Source organism: Pleurodeles waltl, chromosome 4_1 (genome assembly GCF_031143425.1).
Source record: "Pleurodeles waltl isolate 20211129_DDA chromosome 4_1, aPleWal1.hap1.20221129, whole genome shotgun sequence".
Lineage (NCBI taxonomy): Eukaryota > Metazoa > Chordata > Amphibia > Caudata > Salamandridae > Pleurodeles > Pleurodeles waltl.
In genome coordinates this window covers 538270317-538289431 of record NC_090442.1, presented here as the reverse complement: position 1 = coordinate 538289431, position 19115 = coordinate 538270317, and the positions used below count along the sequence as shown (strand labels likewise).

At 40.9% G+C, this 19115-nt stretch overlaps 1 protein-coding gene across 1 annotated transcript in view; it reads left to right on the top strand.

The window, feature by feature from the left end:
- Positions 1-18787, top strand: part of CFTR (CF transmembrane conductance regulator) — a 1002572-nt gene extending 983785 nt beyond the window's left edge. Inside the window, exon 27 of the mRNA XM_069228908.1 lies at positions 12956-18787. Coding sequence (XP_069085009.1) covers positions 12956-13162 — 207 coding nt within the window. The 3' untranslated portion in view covers positions 13163-18787. The remainder of the gene's footprint in view (positions 1-12955) is intronic.
- Positions 18788-19115: the final 328 nt, after the last annotated feature.

Here is a 19115-nt window from a genome sequence, read left to right as displayed (position 1 = left end):
ACTTCTGGGTCTTCTCCCAGATGTTCTTTTAAGGTTCTTTTGGGGTCCACAGCTCACCCCAAGAGTCCAGAAGCTCTGAGATGATCCTTGGGGGTGTGGACTACAACTTCCAGAATGCACCTGGCGCAAACTCCATTTTGGCCACTGGGCAGTGGTCAGCTGGTTGATTTCTTCAGGAGTTGGTGCAGAGGACTCCTGTTAGCAATTTTTCACCTGTAGCAAACATGGTGTCCCTCCTTGAACTGGTTGAAGCCAGGCAAAGTCCTTCTTGTGGTGAAGCCCAAGTGTCCAGCTGGTGCAGTCCTTCTGAGTGCAGGTTCCAGGTGCAGGCCAGGGGCCCAGCAGGGCAGTCCTTCTTCTCCTTTGGTTCTTCCTTGTTGGAATCTGATGGGGATCTGACGTGTGGGTGCAGGTCTGGCAGTTTTATGCTTGATCCTGGGTGATAAACAGGGTGTCCTGATTCTCCAGTCAGGCGCAGGGTGCTTCCCCCTGTGATGACCACTTTCTGGGAAGTGTGGCAAAAATCAATCCGAGGAGGCAACATTCTTCAAAAATCCATCATGGCTGAAAATGATTTTTGGAGGTTACATCTGGCTGAGCCGACCCACTAGTGTGGCTAAAAATCATAAACACACCCCTCTCCTGCCCTCTCCTAATCTAATCAAGGGGGCACCTAGTTGTCTGGGGTTGCAGGATGTGTGGGTGTTGCTGGGTTGCTCCAAATGTCCTTCTCTGCCTTTGAAGACCAGTTTGGCAGCCCTCCCCCTTCCTGCCTCACCATCTGCTGAGAGGAGATTCCCTCCCACAGGCACATCTCTTTGTGTGAAGCCAGGCCACTTCACACCTCATCAAGGCAGCCTGGCCAGGCGGCCAGAGGCTGGCCAATCAGAGCACAGCAGCAAAAACAATGCAGGGCTGAAATTGGCAACTTTTCAGGTAAAGTTTAAAACTCTTCACCTGAACAAGTTACAGTAAATCCCACAACTGGAAGTTGTGGGATTTATTATAACAATTAATTTGATACCAAACTCTTTGTATCTGTCATTTAAGGGGACTTTTGAAATTAAAATAAAGTCTCCCCATTCTAGCCTATGAAGGCCATTCACTACAATGAGGGAAAAACAAATTTGGCTGTTTTTACCTCACCAGGGCTTACAAAACTATTTTTATAAGGTCCCTGCTTATAGTTACATGGCACCAAGCCCTAGGGGCACATAGGGCACACCTTAGGGGTGACTTATATGTACAAATAAGGTAGTTTAGGACTTTGAAACTACTTTTAATTCCAAAGTCGAATTTGAATATAACTTTAATTTAAAAGCAGCCAGCAAGGCAGGCCTGCCTTTAAAATTACACTGGGCACCTCAGCAGTGCACCACCTATGCTGGGGTCCCTAAACCTACCTGCCCTACCATATACTAGGGACTTATAGGTAGGTGGACTTTTATAATTAGCCTAATTTGCACATTGATTTTACACAGAGCACAGGCCCTGGGACTGGTTAGCAGTACCCACAGCACCATCAGAGTCAGGAAAACACCAGCAAAAAGTGGAAAATGGGGGCAAAAAGTTAGGAGGCCTCTTCAATCAGCCCTGTTCTCTCACACCAAGGAATATAGGATTCTGGAGAAAATTATAGCAAATTGTTTTCTCCCAAACTTACATTGGCTGGTGCAATGGATCAATGTGGAATTGTCCCTTGGCACAACAACCACATTACCCTCTGCCAACTGCTCCATATTATGCAACTAGTTGGCCACTGTCTGGGAACTGCATTTGTGGTTTCATAAGAAACTGAGAAGGCCTTCGACACACTTCTGCGGCCCAACCTGCTAGAAGTGATCCAAGCCATGGGATTTGAGGGAAGCCTCTTGAAGTGGATACAACTATTATACACAAACCCAATGGCCAGGGTGTGCACTGGCAGAGGGTTCTCTGACTGGTTAGATAGGGATGGCCACTGTCCCTTATTTCTTTTGTCCTTACCATAAAACCTCTGGCATGCCTATTATGAGCTAAGGGCCAAGCCTGAGCCACCCTGCGCTGGCTTGGTACGCAGACAGTGAGTTACTGTTTCTAAGAAAACCAGAGCATGCTCTGCCCCAGCTTGAGTTGTTCTTAAGTGGATCTGGAGAAGTGGCAGGCCTACAGATCAAATGGGAGAAGTCTTGCTTGTTCTCCCTTGAATCTTCCTGTATGAGAGACGCTTTCAGGTGAGAACCTATCACATTTAAATATCTGATGGCTAGATATACTACATTGAACTAGATTTGAAGAAAGGTAACCTAGATAAATGTGTCATCAAGATCTGCCTGGCACTGCCTTCTACTATCCCTCCCCCTCCTTGAGCCATTATTTATAATCAAAATGATCATCTTCCACGACAGCTGTATTTTCTTATGACCCTCCCATTAAGATTGCTGAAAACGTTTTTCTGCAAACTGTGAACTAAGTTTTCAGAATTGATATAGGGAGCCAAGAAGAGGTGTCTTTTGATGGAAAAGGCATTGTGCCCTTTGGAGGGGGCTGGAGTGGGATGCCTAACCCAAAGATATATTTTATGATGGCTCAGCTGGTCTGGATGGTGTGGTGGCTTCCAATAAAGACAGATTCTGAAAGGCAAAATAATGTGCATCTCCTTGGAGAGTAGAACACTAGGAGAAGGCCTAAACACTCCTACCTCAGGGTACTTAGAGCAAAACCTGCTGGGAAGCTTATGCAAAGAAAATGGGAACAAATGCCCTGTAATCCCCAGATTTCCCACTGTGGGTAACGAAGAAATTGGTGGTGGTGGCCCATAGACACTCCACACAATCATGGAATCAGGCTGGGATCACCACAATGTGTCATTTTTATAGTGGGGGCCTACTTGTCATATTTGAGAATCTTGCAGTGGACTATAGGTTATACTTAGGTCAATTCCTGACATCCAGGAGAGAGGGAATGTCGGAACCAAAGAGGTCAGAAGTTCAGACCGATCTACTAATACGCACAATACAGTGAGAGGAGGTAACCAGCATGCACAGAGCTTTGGCCCTATGACTTTCACACCAACAAATGCCTTGAAGTCCCTATGAGAGAAAAAGCCGTCTCTGACAAGAAATGGGGGCAAATACTGGAATATACAAAAACAGTGATAGGAACTCCTGATTCAAGTACACACAATTCAACTACCTACACTGTACATATCTGTCCCCGTAACAACTGATCAAAATGTAAATAGGGCACCCATATGAGTGTCCCAGATGTCACTCCGCAATGGCAGACTTTTTTCATATGGATCGGGACTACACTCATATACTTTCACATGGAGGACCCACCTGGGCATATTAACAGACCTAATGGATAGACCCCAGCCCATTACTGCCACAGTGTATTTACTGGGAAGGTTAACTAGACCAGCGAAAGCCAAACGCACATCCAAATTTATAGACCTAGTCCTATTCCTGGAGAAGTGAATCATAGTGAGAACTGAAAGGTGCTTACAGCACGCCCGATGTTGCAATGGCTTCAGGAACTGATCAAATAATGCACCTCAGAAATCAGTGTTATGACTTCTATACAGCAACAGCTGTGGAAGTGCACATCTATCACTGAATAGGATACACTACTGTCAGCTCTGCAGGCTAAATCAGATGAGATGCCCCCTTAAAGATGGACCAGAGCCTCCAACCTGGGATAAGACATTTATACTCTCACAAAAACTATTCAAAGGGTCATGATGACCCATAGAGCCCTGTGAACGAAGCACATACACTACTGAGATACTATAGTGTGTGATGCTCAGGGGGGCCCCACTTGACATGATGTGCATGACAGCCCCTACAGGCTCATACACATCATTCCGAGGTTGGGAAACGACTAGATTACAGAATGATGAACACACACTATCAGACGGTCAAACATGAACACCGGTGTGTACAAGTTTCAAACTACTGTTTCAATGTTTACATGTAACTGTTACTTTAAAATGTAAGCTTTGCAAAAATGTACTGCTCCAAATACTGTTTGACAATGTAAGTAGAAACGGTTTCCACCATGCTAACAAAAGAAAAAACAATAAAGAGCTATAAAAAAAGGATTGTATAACTAACTTGTCATCATACCATCAGAATTTGCACCTTGCAATGTACATGTATTCAGGTCTTTTTTCATTCTTTTCTTTTTCTGTGTGTGATTTTTTGTCAGTACCAGGGATGAACGATAAATTCCCCTCTGCCAGCGGAGTTGGTTGAGTTTTGGTTACTCCATGTTTCCCATATAACATGGAGTTCTGGCCAAATTCTGCCAACCACCACATGGGGGAATTTTTCCTTGTGTGCAGCTCACCTACGGTAAGCTGGTGAGCGTGAGCAAAATTCAGCACTCGCTAGCATGATTTTCAGTTGCTGGGAGTGCACCTGGCAAGATTTCCCCAACATAGGTGGTTGCAAATGTTTGCGGTCAGAAAGCTGCCACTCGAGTAGAAAATATACTTGACCGGCAGCAAAATCAACTCGAGAAGCATTGCCAAGTGGTGTTGTTAACACTGATTTTTCAGCATGGAACGAGCTCCCAGCACTAAAATTCATTGCCAGCACTAATTCCTCCTGTTCCCGGAACTATGCAGACTCTCTCAGATTTTTCAAATAATTCTGCGGAATTCTGCAGAGTAAAACTCTGCAAGTTCTGCCCATCCCTAGTCAGTACGCAGTATTGTGAATATGTTTGTTTCCACAACCGGGAGTCAATGCATTTCTTTCAATAGCTTTATGATGTTGTGTATATTCAGGCTGTCAAATAATGACTTCCTATCACATGTGGTAAGTTTAACTCTACCAATATACATAAAAAAAGAAAACCTAAATTTCTATATAGCATTGTTTTACTGTGATGTATACTTGTTTCACTCTAAATAATCATATAATTTCTGCTTTTCCAAATTATCATTTATATGAAAAACAAATAATATAACCAAATTAACAAATTGATAAGTACATATGTTGGACTTTTTCCCTTTTGCAGGGTCATCTCCAATCTTTTTGCCTCCTTCCTCCTATTTTTTCTGACGTGCTGATGTTGGCTTTAGGACTCTGGCCACTTTACCACGGCTAACCAGTGCTAAAGTGCATACGCTCGCTGTGTAAAGTGTATTGTACATTGGCTTATCCATGATTTGCATAGTTGATTTACTAGTAAGTCCCTCGTAACGTGCACTAGAGCACTAGAGATTCTTGTTTGTGGATTCCCTGTCTGGGTCAGTTTAACAATTGGGCTGTTTGCACCTCTCCTCTAGACAGTGACACAAAGGGAACTGCGGTGTAGCCTGCATATTCTGATGGGCCATCTGGGCTGAGGGGAGGAGTGGTCACTTACATCTGAAAGGGCTGTGCCTGCCCTCACACAATGCAGTCTCCAACCCCATGGTGTGTGCCTGGCCTGGTCTAGGCAGGATTTTGAAAACAACAGAGACCTCCCTTTGAAGTTGGCCTACTTCAAAGGCAGAAAGGGGTATAAGAAGAGCACCCAAAACTCCTGAAAATCAGATTATTTCTGGAACCAAGAGGAACCTCTGTCAAGGAGAAGAGCTGGAGAGTATTGCCCTTTTGCCTCTGACTGAGCTTTGTTGGGGTGGCCTGCAGTAGCTGCTTCTACCTGAGAGAGGACAAAGACTGACTTCTGTGTGACTTCCCACTGGTGAAGAATCTGCAAGGGCTTGAACTGAGCTTGCCTCCTGTTGTTGAAGTCTCAGGGACAACAAAGACTTCTCTCTGCAAGCACTTGGGCTTTCTGTAGCAGAGGCCTGCTTGCCAAGTGGTGCCCTAACCTGTCTCTGGCCCCTTGAAAGGTGCAGCTGGTGGAAAAGGACAGAAATCCAAGCAAAGACCGCAGTGCGGGGAAACTTTTGATGAACCACCCGCCTCGTGGCTGAAAAACGACGCGCCATTAGCCTCGCGGCCAAGATCGCCGCTCCACCTGCATTGCGGCTGGGAGATCCCCGCAACATGGATGGAGAAACGATGTGCAACACCCGCAGCGGTCGCTGTTAATGACAGAAGCCCCCACGCAGCACAGTTTCCTGACACCATGCGACCGGATTTTGACCCAACATTGCTGGGTGAGGAAAATCAATGCAAAGCCTGCCCAGACCAGAGGTGCCCAGTCGTAATCGATGCATCGCTTTCTTGCCGGAGAGAAGAAATGACGCACACTGACCCAACCAGAGGAGGAGTGATGCACGTTCTTGCTTGAGAGTGAGAAATCAATGCATTGCTGGCCTTTTCCGATGCACGCTCGCCTGGGCGGCTTTATTTTTGATGGTACACCAGGTACTTTTGTACAGTAACAATGTTCTCACTGTTTTCTAAAGGATTTAAGACTATTTTGCTTCGTAAATTCATAACTTGACTTGTGTATGTTGGAGTTTTGTCGTTTTGGTCTTGTTTTATTTAGATAAATATAATCTATTTTTCTAAACCTGTGTTGTGTTCTGTTGTAGTGTTTTTACTGAGTAACTGTGTGTGTTGGAACAAATACTTTGCACCTTGCTTCTGAAGTTAAGCTTGCCAGCCCGTGCCAAGCTAGCAAAAGAGTGAGCGGGGGTTAACTGAGTGTGATTCCTTTACCCTGACTAGAGAAAGGGTCTTTGCTTGGACAGGGGGTAACCTGACTGCCAACCAAAGACCCCATTTCTAACAACATATCAAGTTTAGAGCAATATAAAAAATACAAATAAAAAGTTCTGAAGTTTTGCAATGGCCATACAAAGGACACTTGTTCAGACTCTTTATTACAAGACAAACAGGCATTGTGAGAAACTGGGTTGCTGGGTTGGTGGTTGACGGGAGTGTGAGCTCTTCTCAAGCAATAGCCACAATCCTTGTCAGGGTGAATTACAAAAGTCACTAAATTAACCTGTGCTTTACCCTCTAGTAGTTTGGCACAAAAGCAGTCAGTCTTAACATAGTGGAAATGTGTAAAGTATTTATGCAGTGCACAAACAGTAATAACGTGAAAACACAACACAAGAAAAATCCCACGCTATCTTAGAAAAATAGAGTAAATTTTAATAAAACATTAGACCCCAAATCCAATCAGTAGAACAGGAGATATGCAATTAAAAAAATGTAAGGTGAGTAAAGCGTGTTAAAGCACAAAACACCACTCACAGTTATCTGGCTATGAAAGCCGCAAGTTCAGGCCAACCGTGATAAAGCACTGGGTGGATAAAGGGACGTGGTTAGTCCAGCTGAAATAGATACCTTCTCAAAGTCTGGCATAAAGAGCACAGCTCCCAGTGGAGAAGGCCGCAAGGAGCGCATTGTGAATGACTGTCTCTGTAGTCTGAAGAGCGGACAGTTGTTTGCTGTAGTGCACAAATTGCAGATCTCGTGTGGCCAGCTGTTGCTGGCGGTCACCCTAGCGTGAACAGTCTGGTTCAATGGAGCTTCCTATTGGTGATTGTCACGGGTGGAAATATCTTGGCAGTCATGAAGAGCTCAAAACTTAAAAACTTCAGGATTCCTTCTTCTGCTTGAGAGGAGTTCACTCTGATGACAACAAAGGGGCCAGGACTTGGGGAGGCACCTCTTTCGGGATCAAGGACTCACTCTTGCAGAGGCCACCAGGGATCAGGCAGCTCCAGTTGCAGGATCAGTTGCAGCAGGTCAGCTGGGCAGTTGCCTGGAGGCCTCTGGAATTTTTTATGTCCCTGTAGTTCTGAACAGGAGATCAGACAGCTGATCCTTGAATTACTTCAGGTAGCTTGAGATGAAAGGAGTCGGTCCAGTCTTCCTTGTCAGACAGTAAGGCAGACCTCAGGCAGCATGGCAGTCCTTTGGCAGCAAGGTCGTCCTTCTAATGTAGTACCAACGTGTCCTGAAGTGTACTGAAGAGTTGTGTTGTTCTGAGGATGCAAATTTATACCTGGTGCCTGCTGTAAAGAAGGAGAAACGTCTAGATTTACCCTCAGATCTGGTTATTGAATTTCCTTCCTCCCTGCCTTGGTCCCAGGATGACAGGAGTCACAAAAGGCTAGTGTGATCATTTGTATCACTGTTTGGAAGGAATACACAAAGGCCAACTATCAACTACTCCTAGTCATGTGACCCAGGGATTTTCAGAATTTGTAAATTAAAATCTGACTTTACCATTAAAGAGAATTTTAAATTACAGTTCTTTAATAAACCAAACATGGCATCGCTATGTGCTTGCAAACAAAAGTTCTCACTTATTAAATGTAATAAGGTAAACCAATGTTATCCCCAAGGAGAGTTATGCCCCTCAGTAGTCAAAAACTAAATTTTGGGTTTTTCACTACTGGAACATGTTACACTTAAATGCAAACGTCCAACTTTTTAAATACAATGTAACCTGCACTATGGGCGTTTAGGGCATACCCTAGGGATGACTTATATGTATTAAAAAATCAAGGTTTAGGACTGACAGAAAGGTTTATTTTGCCAGGTTGAAATGTCAGTTTAAAACTTCACGCAGGCTGCAATGGCAGACCTGAGACATGTTTAAAAAGGCTACTATGCTGCAGGCCCACTAGTAGCATTTAATTTAGAGGCCCTGGGTACATTTAGTACTACTTTACTAGGGACGTATAAGTAAATGAAATGTGGCAATTGGGTGTAAGCTTTTTTTATCATGTGTAGAGGACTGAGCACAAGCACTTTAGCACTGGGTAGCAGTGGTAAAGTGCACATAGTCCTAAGACCAACAAAAACAAATTTGGTAAAATAGGAGTGAAGGCAAAACGTTTGGGGGACAACTACACCAAGGATCTCAGGTGTAACTGGCATTCACTTAATTTATATATTTTTTGGATAGGCTCATGTTTTTCACATTAATACTCCAACCTGTGAACATTCTGTAAACTCATCTATACATACTTTATCAGTGTGCTAGGTCATTTCCAGAGATCTATTCAAAGTTATTATATATAGTAGGGAGTTCTACTTGCAGGGGATGGGAAAAAGAAGTATCTTATTTTTTTGTTTTTCTTGTATTGCATCTGTGTTGTGATAGTAAGTGCTTTGAGATTCAAAACATAGAGGAGTTACAATTAACATATTGATGGATATATGCCCCAATAGTGAGCGAGCAATAAAGTAAACCCAAATGATGGAAGCCCTTATCTGTACATAATGATAATGTAGAAGCCTTAGAAAGAGACAGTTGTGTCTACAGAACTTGGGTAGTGTAGGCAGTACTCTGTTTTGGACATCTCACCAGCTAACCTGACTCAAAGAGCTAGAGAGTATAGGACAGGTTGAATGCATGGGTTTTAATAACCTAAACTTGAGAAAATAAGGGCCAGATTTACCAGGCTTTTATGCAGCATGAAGCAGCAAGTTAACTTACAGCTCTGTGAGAGAGCAGGAATGTGCCATATCTAATAAGATATGACACAGTACGCTCTCTGTTGATGCACTAGTGCCTGCCAAATGCCAATGCAGGCAATCTTGTGCCATGGTGCAAGATTGCCTGTGTTACAGCCAGGATTGTTTTTGTGCAGGAAGGGACATGCAGAATGCAGCACATGTAGAGATAGGAACTAACCTGGAGAAATAAATATATTTCTCAGTTTTCTAACTTCCATTGGAAGGGTTAGCATTTTGACACATTACCAGGTTTACTGGTCTTAGTAAATTTAGGAATACACCAAATACCATGGGTGGATTTGTTGAAATACCACAGTCCATCCATGGAACGCCTTCCCCACGCAAAGGCAGTGCATATTTACAGTGCCACGCAGAACCACACAAGGTGACTCTGCATGGCATAGTAAATCTGACTTGAGAGCTTGTGCTGCTTTGTGTGACACAGGGCAGTTCAAGCAATTGATAAATCTGGGCCCTGATGCCGTGACTGAGATGTCTAGGGAGGGAGTTCCACAGTGATGGTCTCTGCACATGGAGGGTCCTTCCTCCATAATTCCACTAATGGATTAATAATATGTTCAAGTGGTTGGACCCTGGCCTGGTGGACCTTAAAGATATGGTTGGTAGTTAAGGGACAATTGACTTGGCATAGGCCAATACATGGCTATCTAGTGCACTGTGAACAAGACAGATGAATTTAAAGATTGATCTTTATTTTGTTGAGAGCCAAATGGATGGACTTCTGAACTGTGAAGTAGTAGTGCAATTTCAAGCAGATTGGAGATCATTTAGCATGGTTTGGAGTTTTTTGCTGCTTCTTGATGTGAGCTGTGACTGAGGACAACCCTGTCTTTCTGGTAGACTGACTTGATCAGAAAAGCAAAACTTCCTAGATACATGCATAGGGGTTGTAGTGTAAAAACATCAAAACAACAGTTAAGAATAAAAGAAAACGAGCATAAAGAACAAAGATTGATTTGTAATGTTAGACCTGTCAGCTCTTGGTGTGGTTCCCCTGTTCTTTTTGCTTTTGATCTCCTGTTTTTGATCCTGTGCTGAATTTTGTTTTTGCTGACTTTAGGTATCTTGGCACTTTACCACTGCTGACCAGTGCTAAAGTGCAAGTGCTCCCTGTGTAAATTGTATTGATGATTGGTTTCTCCATGATTGCTACATTTGATTTACTAGTAAGTCCCTAGTAAAGTGCACTGTGTGTGTCCAGGGCCTGTAAATCAAATGCTACTAGTGGGCCTGAAGCACTGATTGTGCCACCCACATGAGTAGCTCTACAAACATGTCTCAGACCTGCCACTGCAATGTCTGTGTGGGCACTTTTTCAACTGCCAGTTTAACCTGGCAAGTTTGCCCACTTGCCAGGCCCAAACCTTCCCTTTTACTACATGTAAGTCACCCCTAAGGTAGGCCCAAGGCAGCCCCATGGGCAGGGTGCAGTGTATTTAAAAGGTAGGACATATACTAGTGTTTTGTACATGTCCTGATAGTGAAATACTGCTAGATCCGTTTTTCACTATTGCAAGGCCTATCTCTCCCGTAAGGTAACATGGGGATTACCTTGAAGTATCTTTTAAGTGCAGTTTGCCATTGGGAATAGATAGAGATAAAAGGTGTGGGGCCTCTGAACTCCCAATTTAAAAATACATATTTTGGTAAAGTTGGTTTTTAGATTGTAAGTTTGAAAATGCCACTTTTAGAAAGCAGGCATTTTCTTGCTTAACCATTCTGTATCTCTGCATGGTTTTGGAATACAAATCTGGGTCAGGCGGACAGTTGGGCTTTTTGTGAATTCGCTCTACACAGTCACACAAAGGGAGCTGAGGTGTGTCCTGCATATTCTGATTAGTCTTCCTGGGCAAGAGTGGAGGGAAGAGCTGGCACTTGCACCTGAATAGGGCTGTGCCTGTCCTTACAGTCTCCAATCCCCTAGTGTGTGTCTGGGGCCAGGACTGGAAGAGGCAGGGTTTTGTGCACTACAAATACTTCTCTTTGAGGTTTGCCTACTTCAAAGGCAGAAATGAGTACAAGTATTGGACTGCTGACCTCACAACTTCAGAACACATCTGGACTGAGGACATTCTGCCAGGAAGAAGAGTTGGATGCTGTAGGAGGAACTTCCTCTCTGCCTGTTGTTTTGCTTGCTGCTGCTGTCCTGGGATTGAAAGGACTGGACTCTGCTTTCTACATCCTGCTTTCCAAAGTTTTCCAAGGGCTTGAACTGAGCTTTCCTCATTTTGTGAAGTCTCAGGGACATCAAAGACTTCATCTGCCAGTGCCTGGGCTCTTCTTCTGAGATTCCTGACTTGCTAAGTGGGCCCTTAGAAGTGAAAGCTGGTAGCCTGGGAGAAAAGGGTGAAAATCCATGCATCCAGGCCGTTGCAGCTGAAAAATCGACACAGCACCTGCTTCAGCGCAGATCCATAGTTGCAGTGCATCTGGGTTTTCCACGCATCATCCCTCTGCATCATTTTTTTATCATTGTTGCTCCGCAACTAGGAATTGACGCATCACTAGTATAGCGGGAAAAGAATCCACGCATGACCAGCTGGGTGGGGAAAGAACCCAGGCCTTGCCTATCCAGTGTGAAAATAATTGATGCATTACGTGCTTTCTTTGATGCATCACCTCCTTTGCGGCATGCATCTTCTTTGTTTTTGACGCATCCAAGGGACTGTGTTTTATGAGTACACAACCACTGATTTTTCAGGATTAAGACTCTTTTAAAATCTTTAAAAAGTGATATGTCTACTTGTGTATGTTGGATTTTTGTTGTTTTGGTCTTGTTTAATTAAGTTAAATAGTGGCTATTTTTCTAAACTGGTGTGGAGTCCTTTTGTGCTGTTTTCATGTGTTACTGTGTGTGTATGTACAAATTCTTTACATATTGCCTCTGCGATAAGCCTGACTGCTTGTGCCCCAAGCTACCATGGGGGTGAGAAGGGGTTATCTTGGGTGTGTGACTCGCGTACTCTGACTAGAGTGAGTGTTCCTACTTGGACAGGGTATAAACTGACTGCCAACTAGAGACCCCATGTCTAACAACAATTAACGAAATGCCACATAATGAAGACAACGTGTTTCTAAATAAAATAAACAAATAAAACAAAGAAAAAATAATTCACTTTAAATAAACAAATATGGTAAAAACTGTCATAATGTCAGTACAGACCCCTCTCTAGTTTATTATTACAGTAATTGTATTGCAGTTTATATTTCTTTCTATTCTTCCCCTTGTTCTCTTTGTAAGTTTTCTATTCCTCTTTTTGTGGTTTTATATTCTCTCCTTCACATTCTTCTCTTCTGTCTGTTCTTTGTTCACTCTCAGTTTCTCAGTTGTTCGATTGCCCTCCCTCTTTTCTACAAATATCTCTATTACTCAAATTCTCTCCTTCCCTCTGGACTTAGTTTGATATTAGTTTTTTTTTTAAAACAATAAGGGGTTATATTATAGCACACATTAAAATGTTCTGCCAACGTATTTGTTAGTATGTGTGAAACTAATAAGTAGTGTTCACTATGTCTTAGTATTAAATGTATAATCTAATTTCACTCTATTTTATGTACTGTGCCAGGTGATAGAAGAAAACACTGTTCGACAATATGACTCCATTCAGAAACTGATGAATGAGAAGAGTTTCTTTAAGCAGGCTATCAGCCAGTCAGATCGCATTAAGCTGTTTCCACTGCATCGCAGAAACTCTAGCAAGCGCATGTCCAGACCAAAGATCACTGCCCTACAAGAGGAAACGGAGGAAGAGGTGCAAGAGACAAGACTTTAAAACTGAATTTGCTGAATGTTAAGTTCTTACTTGTGATGTACAGAGCTGTTCAGTCACACACAGGCACTATTAATTTGTATGTGTCTGGAAAGAGGCATGCACATCTTTACATTGGCCACTAAGCTCATACTTAGAAGTGGAGCTGGTCATTGAGTTTCTGCCTCCATTGCATGCAAGAGCATATCTCATTTTGCTGGAGCAAATCCCCTTGGGTGTACTCTGTCTTGGCAAGTAACCTGTACAAGCATATATTTAATAAGACACAGCTTCACAAACAGACATGCACACACACACACACATCACAAATGTGCAAAGGCACACTACCTTTTCTTATGATGCTCCATAATAGGCATGTTTGCAGCAATCCTAGAGTACTCCCTCTTAGCCAAGGATGACGCGTCACTCCATATTCATGGACAACTGAGGTGCTGTTGTAACTTTCATGCGTCTTCCATCTTGTAGCAAAGTGTACTTCTGTCTGATAGAATGTAACATGTTTCCACAAAGAGAAGCAATCAGGGTTTCCGCTTTACCTCTTTACTCTTTTACCTCTTTACTTGCAGAACATTCTTGTGAATGTCTTTGACAGTATTTTGTCATAGTGCCTCTTTACAATGAAAACAGGGATGCATGTTATCAATTCACATTCCATGCCAAATAGGTGGACTTAAAGTCACTGCACATTTGAGTGCCCTTAGAGAATGTTGACAGTTTAATCTCTGAAATGTACATATTGGATGAAGGTATTCTAAACTTATAGGGTACCTTTCATTAAAAATGTTGAATCTGCAATGTGCGCCGGCCTCACTCCAGGATTGGACACTTATGTTTGAGGTACTCTTACTGAGTGATGCACTGCACGTTAAACTCAGGTCCTTCAAAGCTGACTTGTTTTCTACCATATCACATGATGTCGAAACACACTCTGCCATTCTATACATCCATTGTAGGTTGAGTGCGATTTTCACTTCTTTATATAGCTCTAAGGGCAGGAGAATACATACAAACATTGAGAAAAAGATGCAGCAGCATGAAGCTGTTGTCAAATGCAATTTGAGATAACATGTTGCTTAGCCCAGAAATCATTTGCAGTTCTTTGTAAATTGCCTAGGTAGATGGTATTAACAATGAAGCAAATATTTTTCCTAATTTACATGCTGCAGAGAAACCCCAATCAAATGCACGTATTGATCATACTTGATTGGAAATCAAAAATGTATATGAAGTGAGTTTACTGTTGAGAGGAGTTAGTACACTGCCTTAAGAAGTGTGTAATGACAGTAAGTGAACCGTCAAATACCTATGCATCATTTTTAACATCATATTACACACGATTAAATAGTAACTTTTTAAACTGAATAGTGTATGTTGTCTAAGTAAAATAATGTATGGTGGGTTATGTACTGCCACCTCAAGATAAAAATATGCAACAAATTCTGTGAACATCACTGCTCGAGCCTCATGGTAATAGATCTCTATTCGCACTGGAAAGCCAGAATGTCACTACTAGACAGAATGAATATGTTATCCATTAGCTACTGTTCATATTGGATGGAAAAAACAATAAAGGGTATTCTAGTCTTTGATGAATGCCCTGTAATAAATTACTTCCATTAATAATGGAAAAACAATCCTGAGAATTAAATAATTCCTCTAATTTCTGTATTTTCAAAACCTCTACTGTAGTGTCATATCAACTGCTGTTATGGCCTTAAGTAGATCTAGCAGCTGATAAGCACAGCAAGGAAACATTCCTGGGACATCCAGTACATACAAGAGTAAACCAACAAAATCCAAAAGCACAGCCATTTACTGAAGTGCTAGAAAAACTGAAGTAAAAGAAGGAACTCTAGACTAAAATACAAAGTGAATGTCGCTCTAGAGCCATCAAAAGTTATAAAGTAAGTATTTGCCCAGGCACACAATGCCTATTATGTTTAAATATAATTATTGGCAGAAAGAGGTGAATTAGATCTTATGAACGTGGGAATATGAAACACGAAAAATGCCACATACAGGTTGAAGGTTTGTCTGCTAAAAATCATGGAAATATAGTTCAACAATGGAGGGAGCTTACCTTTCTATCAAATTATAAAGTAAGGCTCTTCCTCTTTCCCGTCCAACAACACAAGTGCAGGGAGGACTGTTCCTTCACACACATCCCAAATCTGATTTATCTCCAGTCACTATTATCAAGATACCAATAATATTTTCAGAATCCTACTACTGAAAAAAATCAACTTGAGACATTGAATATTTAAATAAGTACAGAAATGTTTCACAAGCATCTACACTTGTCAAGGTTATGGGTAAGGTTTCAATGAAAATGACTCATAAACATCTTGAGTTTCATTGATTATTAGACACTTGTCGGAGGGTAGGCTAAAAAGGGGAAGACACTGAACTTAGGTGAGTATCTGAGTATCCCATAGTGTTTGGTTTTACCCCTAGGGAATAAGGGATTCTCATGATACTCCTAAACTCGACAACTACATTCAGTAATATCTGTCACAATATTCTCATGATAAATATTATGAATTTGACAGGTGCTATTTACATGCCACGTGTTTTTTGTGCATTATAAGTATGTGAACAGTACAAATAAAAAAGGAACCTTCAAACTCTTCTTCTAAAGGGTTCTTTGTCCCACCCTAATTGTTAAGTATGTATGACCTTGATGGTCTTAAAGGGGTAAACAAAAGTTTATATGCGGATGATGCACAAATAGATTATAACATTACAATAGTAGAATTATAACAACATAACAGAGTAGCTGACATCAAGCCAGGGTGAATAAAAAATGTCTGTTCCTGATGGGCTCAAAAATCAAACTTTTAATTTTAGAAAAAACTAGTGTCCAATGGCCACAATTCAAAAACACACCAACACCATTTCATACAGTGTGGAGTTTGGGCCTAATATTTGACACTGCGCTTTTATCCCCTAAACTAAGGGCCATAATGATGACTTTTTGGCCCAGGGAAGCGCAGCAAGTGACCATCATAGGCTTGCAGCTAAATTACTGTAATATTGTGTACTTTGACTTACTAGAGAAAAATATGCAGCTATTAAATACATTGAAAACCAAATGGATTAACAGGGAAAGATTGGAAGTGCATAACATGGTATTCTGTTTTAATTGTGCAACTGTTTCTATTGTCTCTGTAATTGATAAAACTGGATTTAATTTGAGGTAATAGAGTTTGGCATTACTACACTGCCTGGTAACACGACTATAGGTCTCTTTCAATAAAATATTGAAGGGCCACTCGTGATGCAATGCAAAGGATAAGATAGTGTTAACTCACTTAAGTTTTAAATGCCAGCATGTGTAGGACTAAATTATATTGCATATCGTGAGCACCAGTAACTTTAGTAAATGAAGGCCTATGACTCACTACAAGCAGACTGCATGACGCATGGGTGGTAATGGAGAGGGGATCCTAAACTCCATTCTCAAACACCAGTTAAAACTAAAGGCATTAAAGTCAAATAAGTGAAACATAAGTGAAACAAACTGATATTGCAGGGTGTAAAATTTGTTAGATAACCTCTGTGAGGTGAACTGAGCTTGGAAATAAATTACCAGACAATTTGAACCAACCACATGAGCGCTTCAACTCTAGACAACAACTGAAAACACTAAAGCGTCAGTAAGCATTGATTCCAGTGTCAGCCAGAAAATACATCTAAAATTACAATCCTGCTATTATTACATTTGTGTCTGCTGAGTTACATTTGAAATTGTTGTCTACTAATACTGCTGCACTATCCACAATTGGATACTGTTTTCTAGCTAATGTTATTGATGTGTTCACTTGCTAATAATCTGCTATGACGTTTTGTGACAATTTTGCAAACAATTGTGAATATTGATATACGTAACTCACCTGTTTCCATATAAACAGGTTCTGCTTTCATATGAAAAAATAATGATGTAGGTAGCTGTGATGCTTACATCTTGGATTTCTTCTCAAGAAAGCTAGTCCTTGAATTGTCCAAAATCTGCTCGATCTAATCTGGTCTCCTTCGTAAAAAATACGTTATCAATTGGACATAATGTAGGAGCAATATCTCACGTAACTACCAATTATTCTTTATTGCATATAACAGGAAGTGTCAATGAAAGTGTTGCTGCCTTGTGACTAGAATCTAAAGGTGTTTTATGCTTCCACTATTAGCATCAACTGTTACACTGAATAATGAGCTAGTGGGATGGTGTGCAGATGCAATGTGTTGACTAACCCCTGGAGTTAAAGCTTTCACTAACCTTTTTATCACCAGTAACACATTATTCACTGTACTGCGAATGTCAGACTATGCTTTATCAGGTTGTAGTAGTAATTGATGTTTGCAGTTTGCATTTCACTATTTCCTTGAAGGCATTTCTAATGTAATAAAGAATTTATTAAAGCAACCACATAAACACATATATGCATACATTTTATTTTTAAATCTCTGAAGCCTAGTAAACAGGTTAGTGCTTCATGGGGTTTTGCCATATAGAATGGCCATGTTTGTGCTGAACTATGTGCCCAAACTGGTCATTGTTTTACTGTGAATGCTTCACCATTCCTTAAGGGCTATCTGAAAGGCAAAATACTCCCTTACACATATGTGTGCGTATACACACATGCACACACATACACAAACACACACACACACATGACCACACAACATTTAGAAAAAGGAGCAATAAAGTAAAGTTTTGTTGCTGAACAGGAAGTTTACTCACATGAAGGCTAATAATTTTTTTTTATTAGGGATTAATAAGTGTGTTCAGCATTTTTACAAGGTAAAAAAGCATTTTCTGATATCTGCTGTTTGGGTGATAAGAAATGAATGAAAGAAAAACAAGTATTCCATAAAACTTCATTTTTCCCTGGTACATACAACTACAATGGTATCACAGCACGAGAACATTGTTGGAGAGTTTTTACCAATTTGAATAAAGCAAATAAATATCTTTATGGGTAGCCCTGCCAAAGTGCCTCATTGGCCGTACATCTCTTTTCTCTGTGTGTTTGCATATCTAAATATTAGTTTATATAAACATGTGTTCCTTTTAAGAACTCTTTGACAGCAAAATCATGCCATGCTTCCCTTTTAAAGTTGCAGGATTCTTCCTCTAGAATATATTATTTATTTTAATGTCGGTAAAATGTGCATTAAGATGTATTTTAATATAAAGATCACAACATGAAGAAAAATATATATTTGTATAAATACAGAAGTATGAAATTTGTTTTTGTATTTGAACTTTTTTGTACCACTAATTATTACTTAATATTAATGTTAGACAAAATAGAACAATGATCGGTTGTCAGTGACATATATTACATCCATTTTTATAATGTGCAACAGTGACCGTAATCCTGGCACAGGTATCGTTTTCCATGTTTTTTGTGTAACACTGAATCTAGCTCATACTGCCTATGTAACAATGTACAGTTTCGGTATAATCTGAAAGAAAACTATATAGATTTTTGTTGCTTGATTTTATGAACACTGCCTGTCAAACAAATTGTACATTTAAAATGTATTATGAATATTTATTGCCAAATATTCGTTAACAGAACACTCTGTAAGGCTGTTTAGTGTGATGTAACATAATAAAAATGTTCTTGGCAGTGTCTTTTAATTGGTCTTCTAACGAGATTAAAATAGAGTAGGCCTCTTTTCACTAAGTGAGGATTTATGGGTAAACGAGTAATGTGGTCGGAGGCACAGTTCAGAATAGTTATCTGAAAGTTAGAATCTTCAAACAATCTTTAAAACAAGCCGATAATGCATGAACATTTTGGCAAATTAATATTGCAAGTCTAATAATATTTTCATGCACTAACTTTCTAACTTTAATGTGGTTGAAAGCTGGACCTGTGTATCATATGAGGACCTGCTTAAATGACCTTATAGAGACCTCTGGCTTTACTCATCAAACCACGGGCTCACT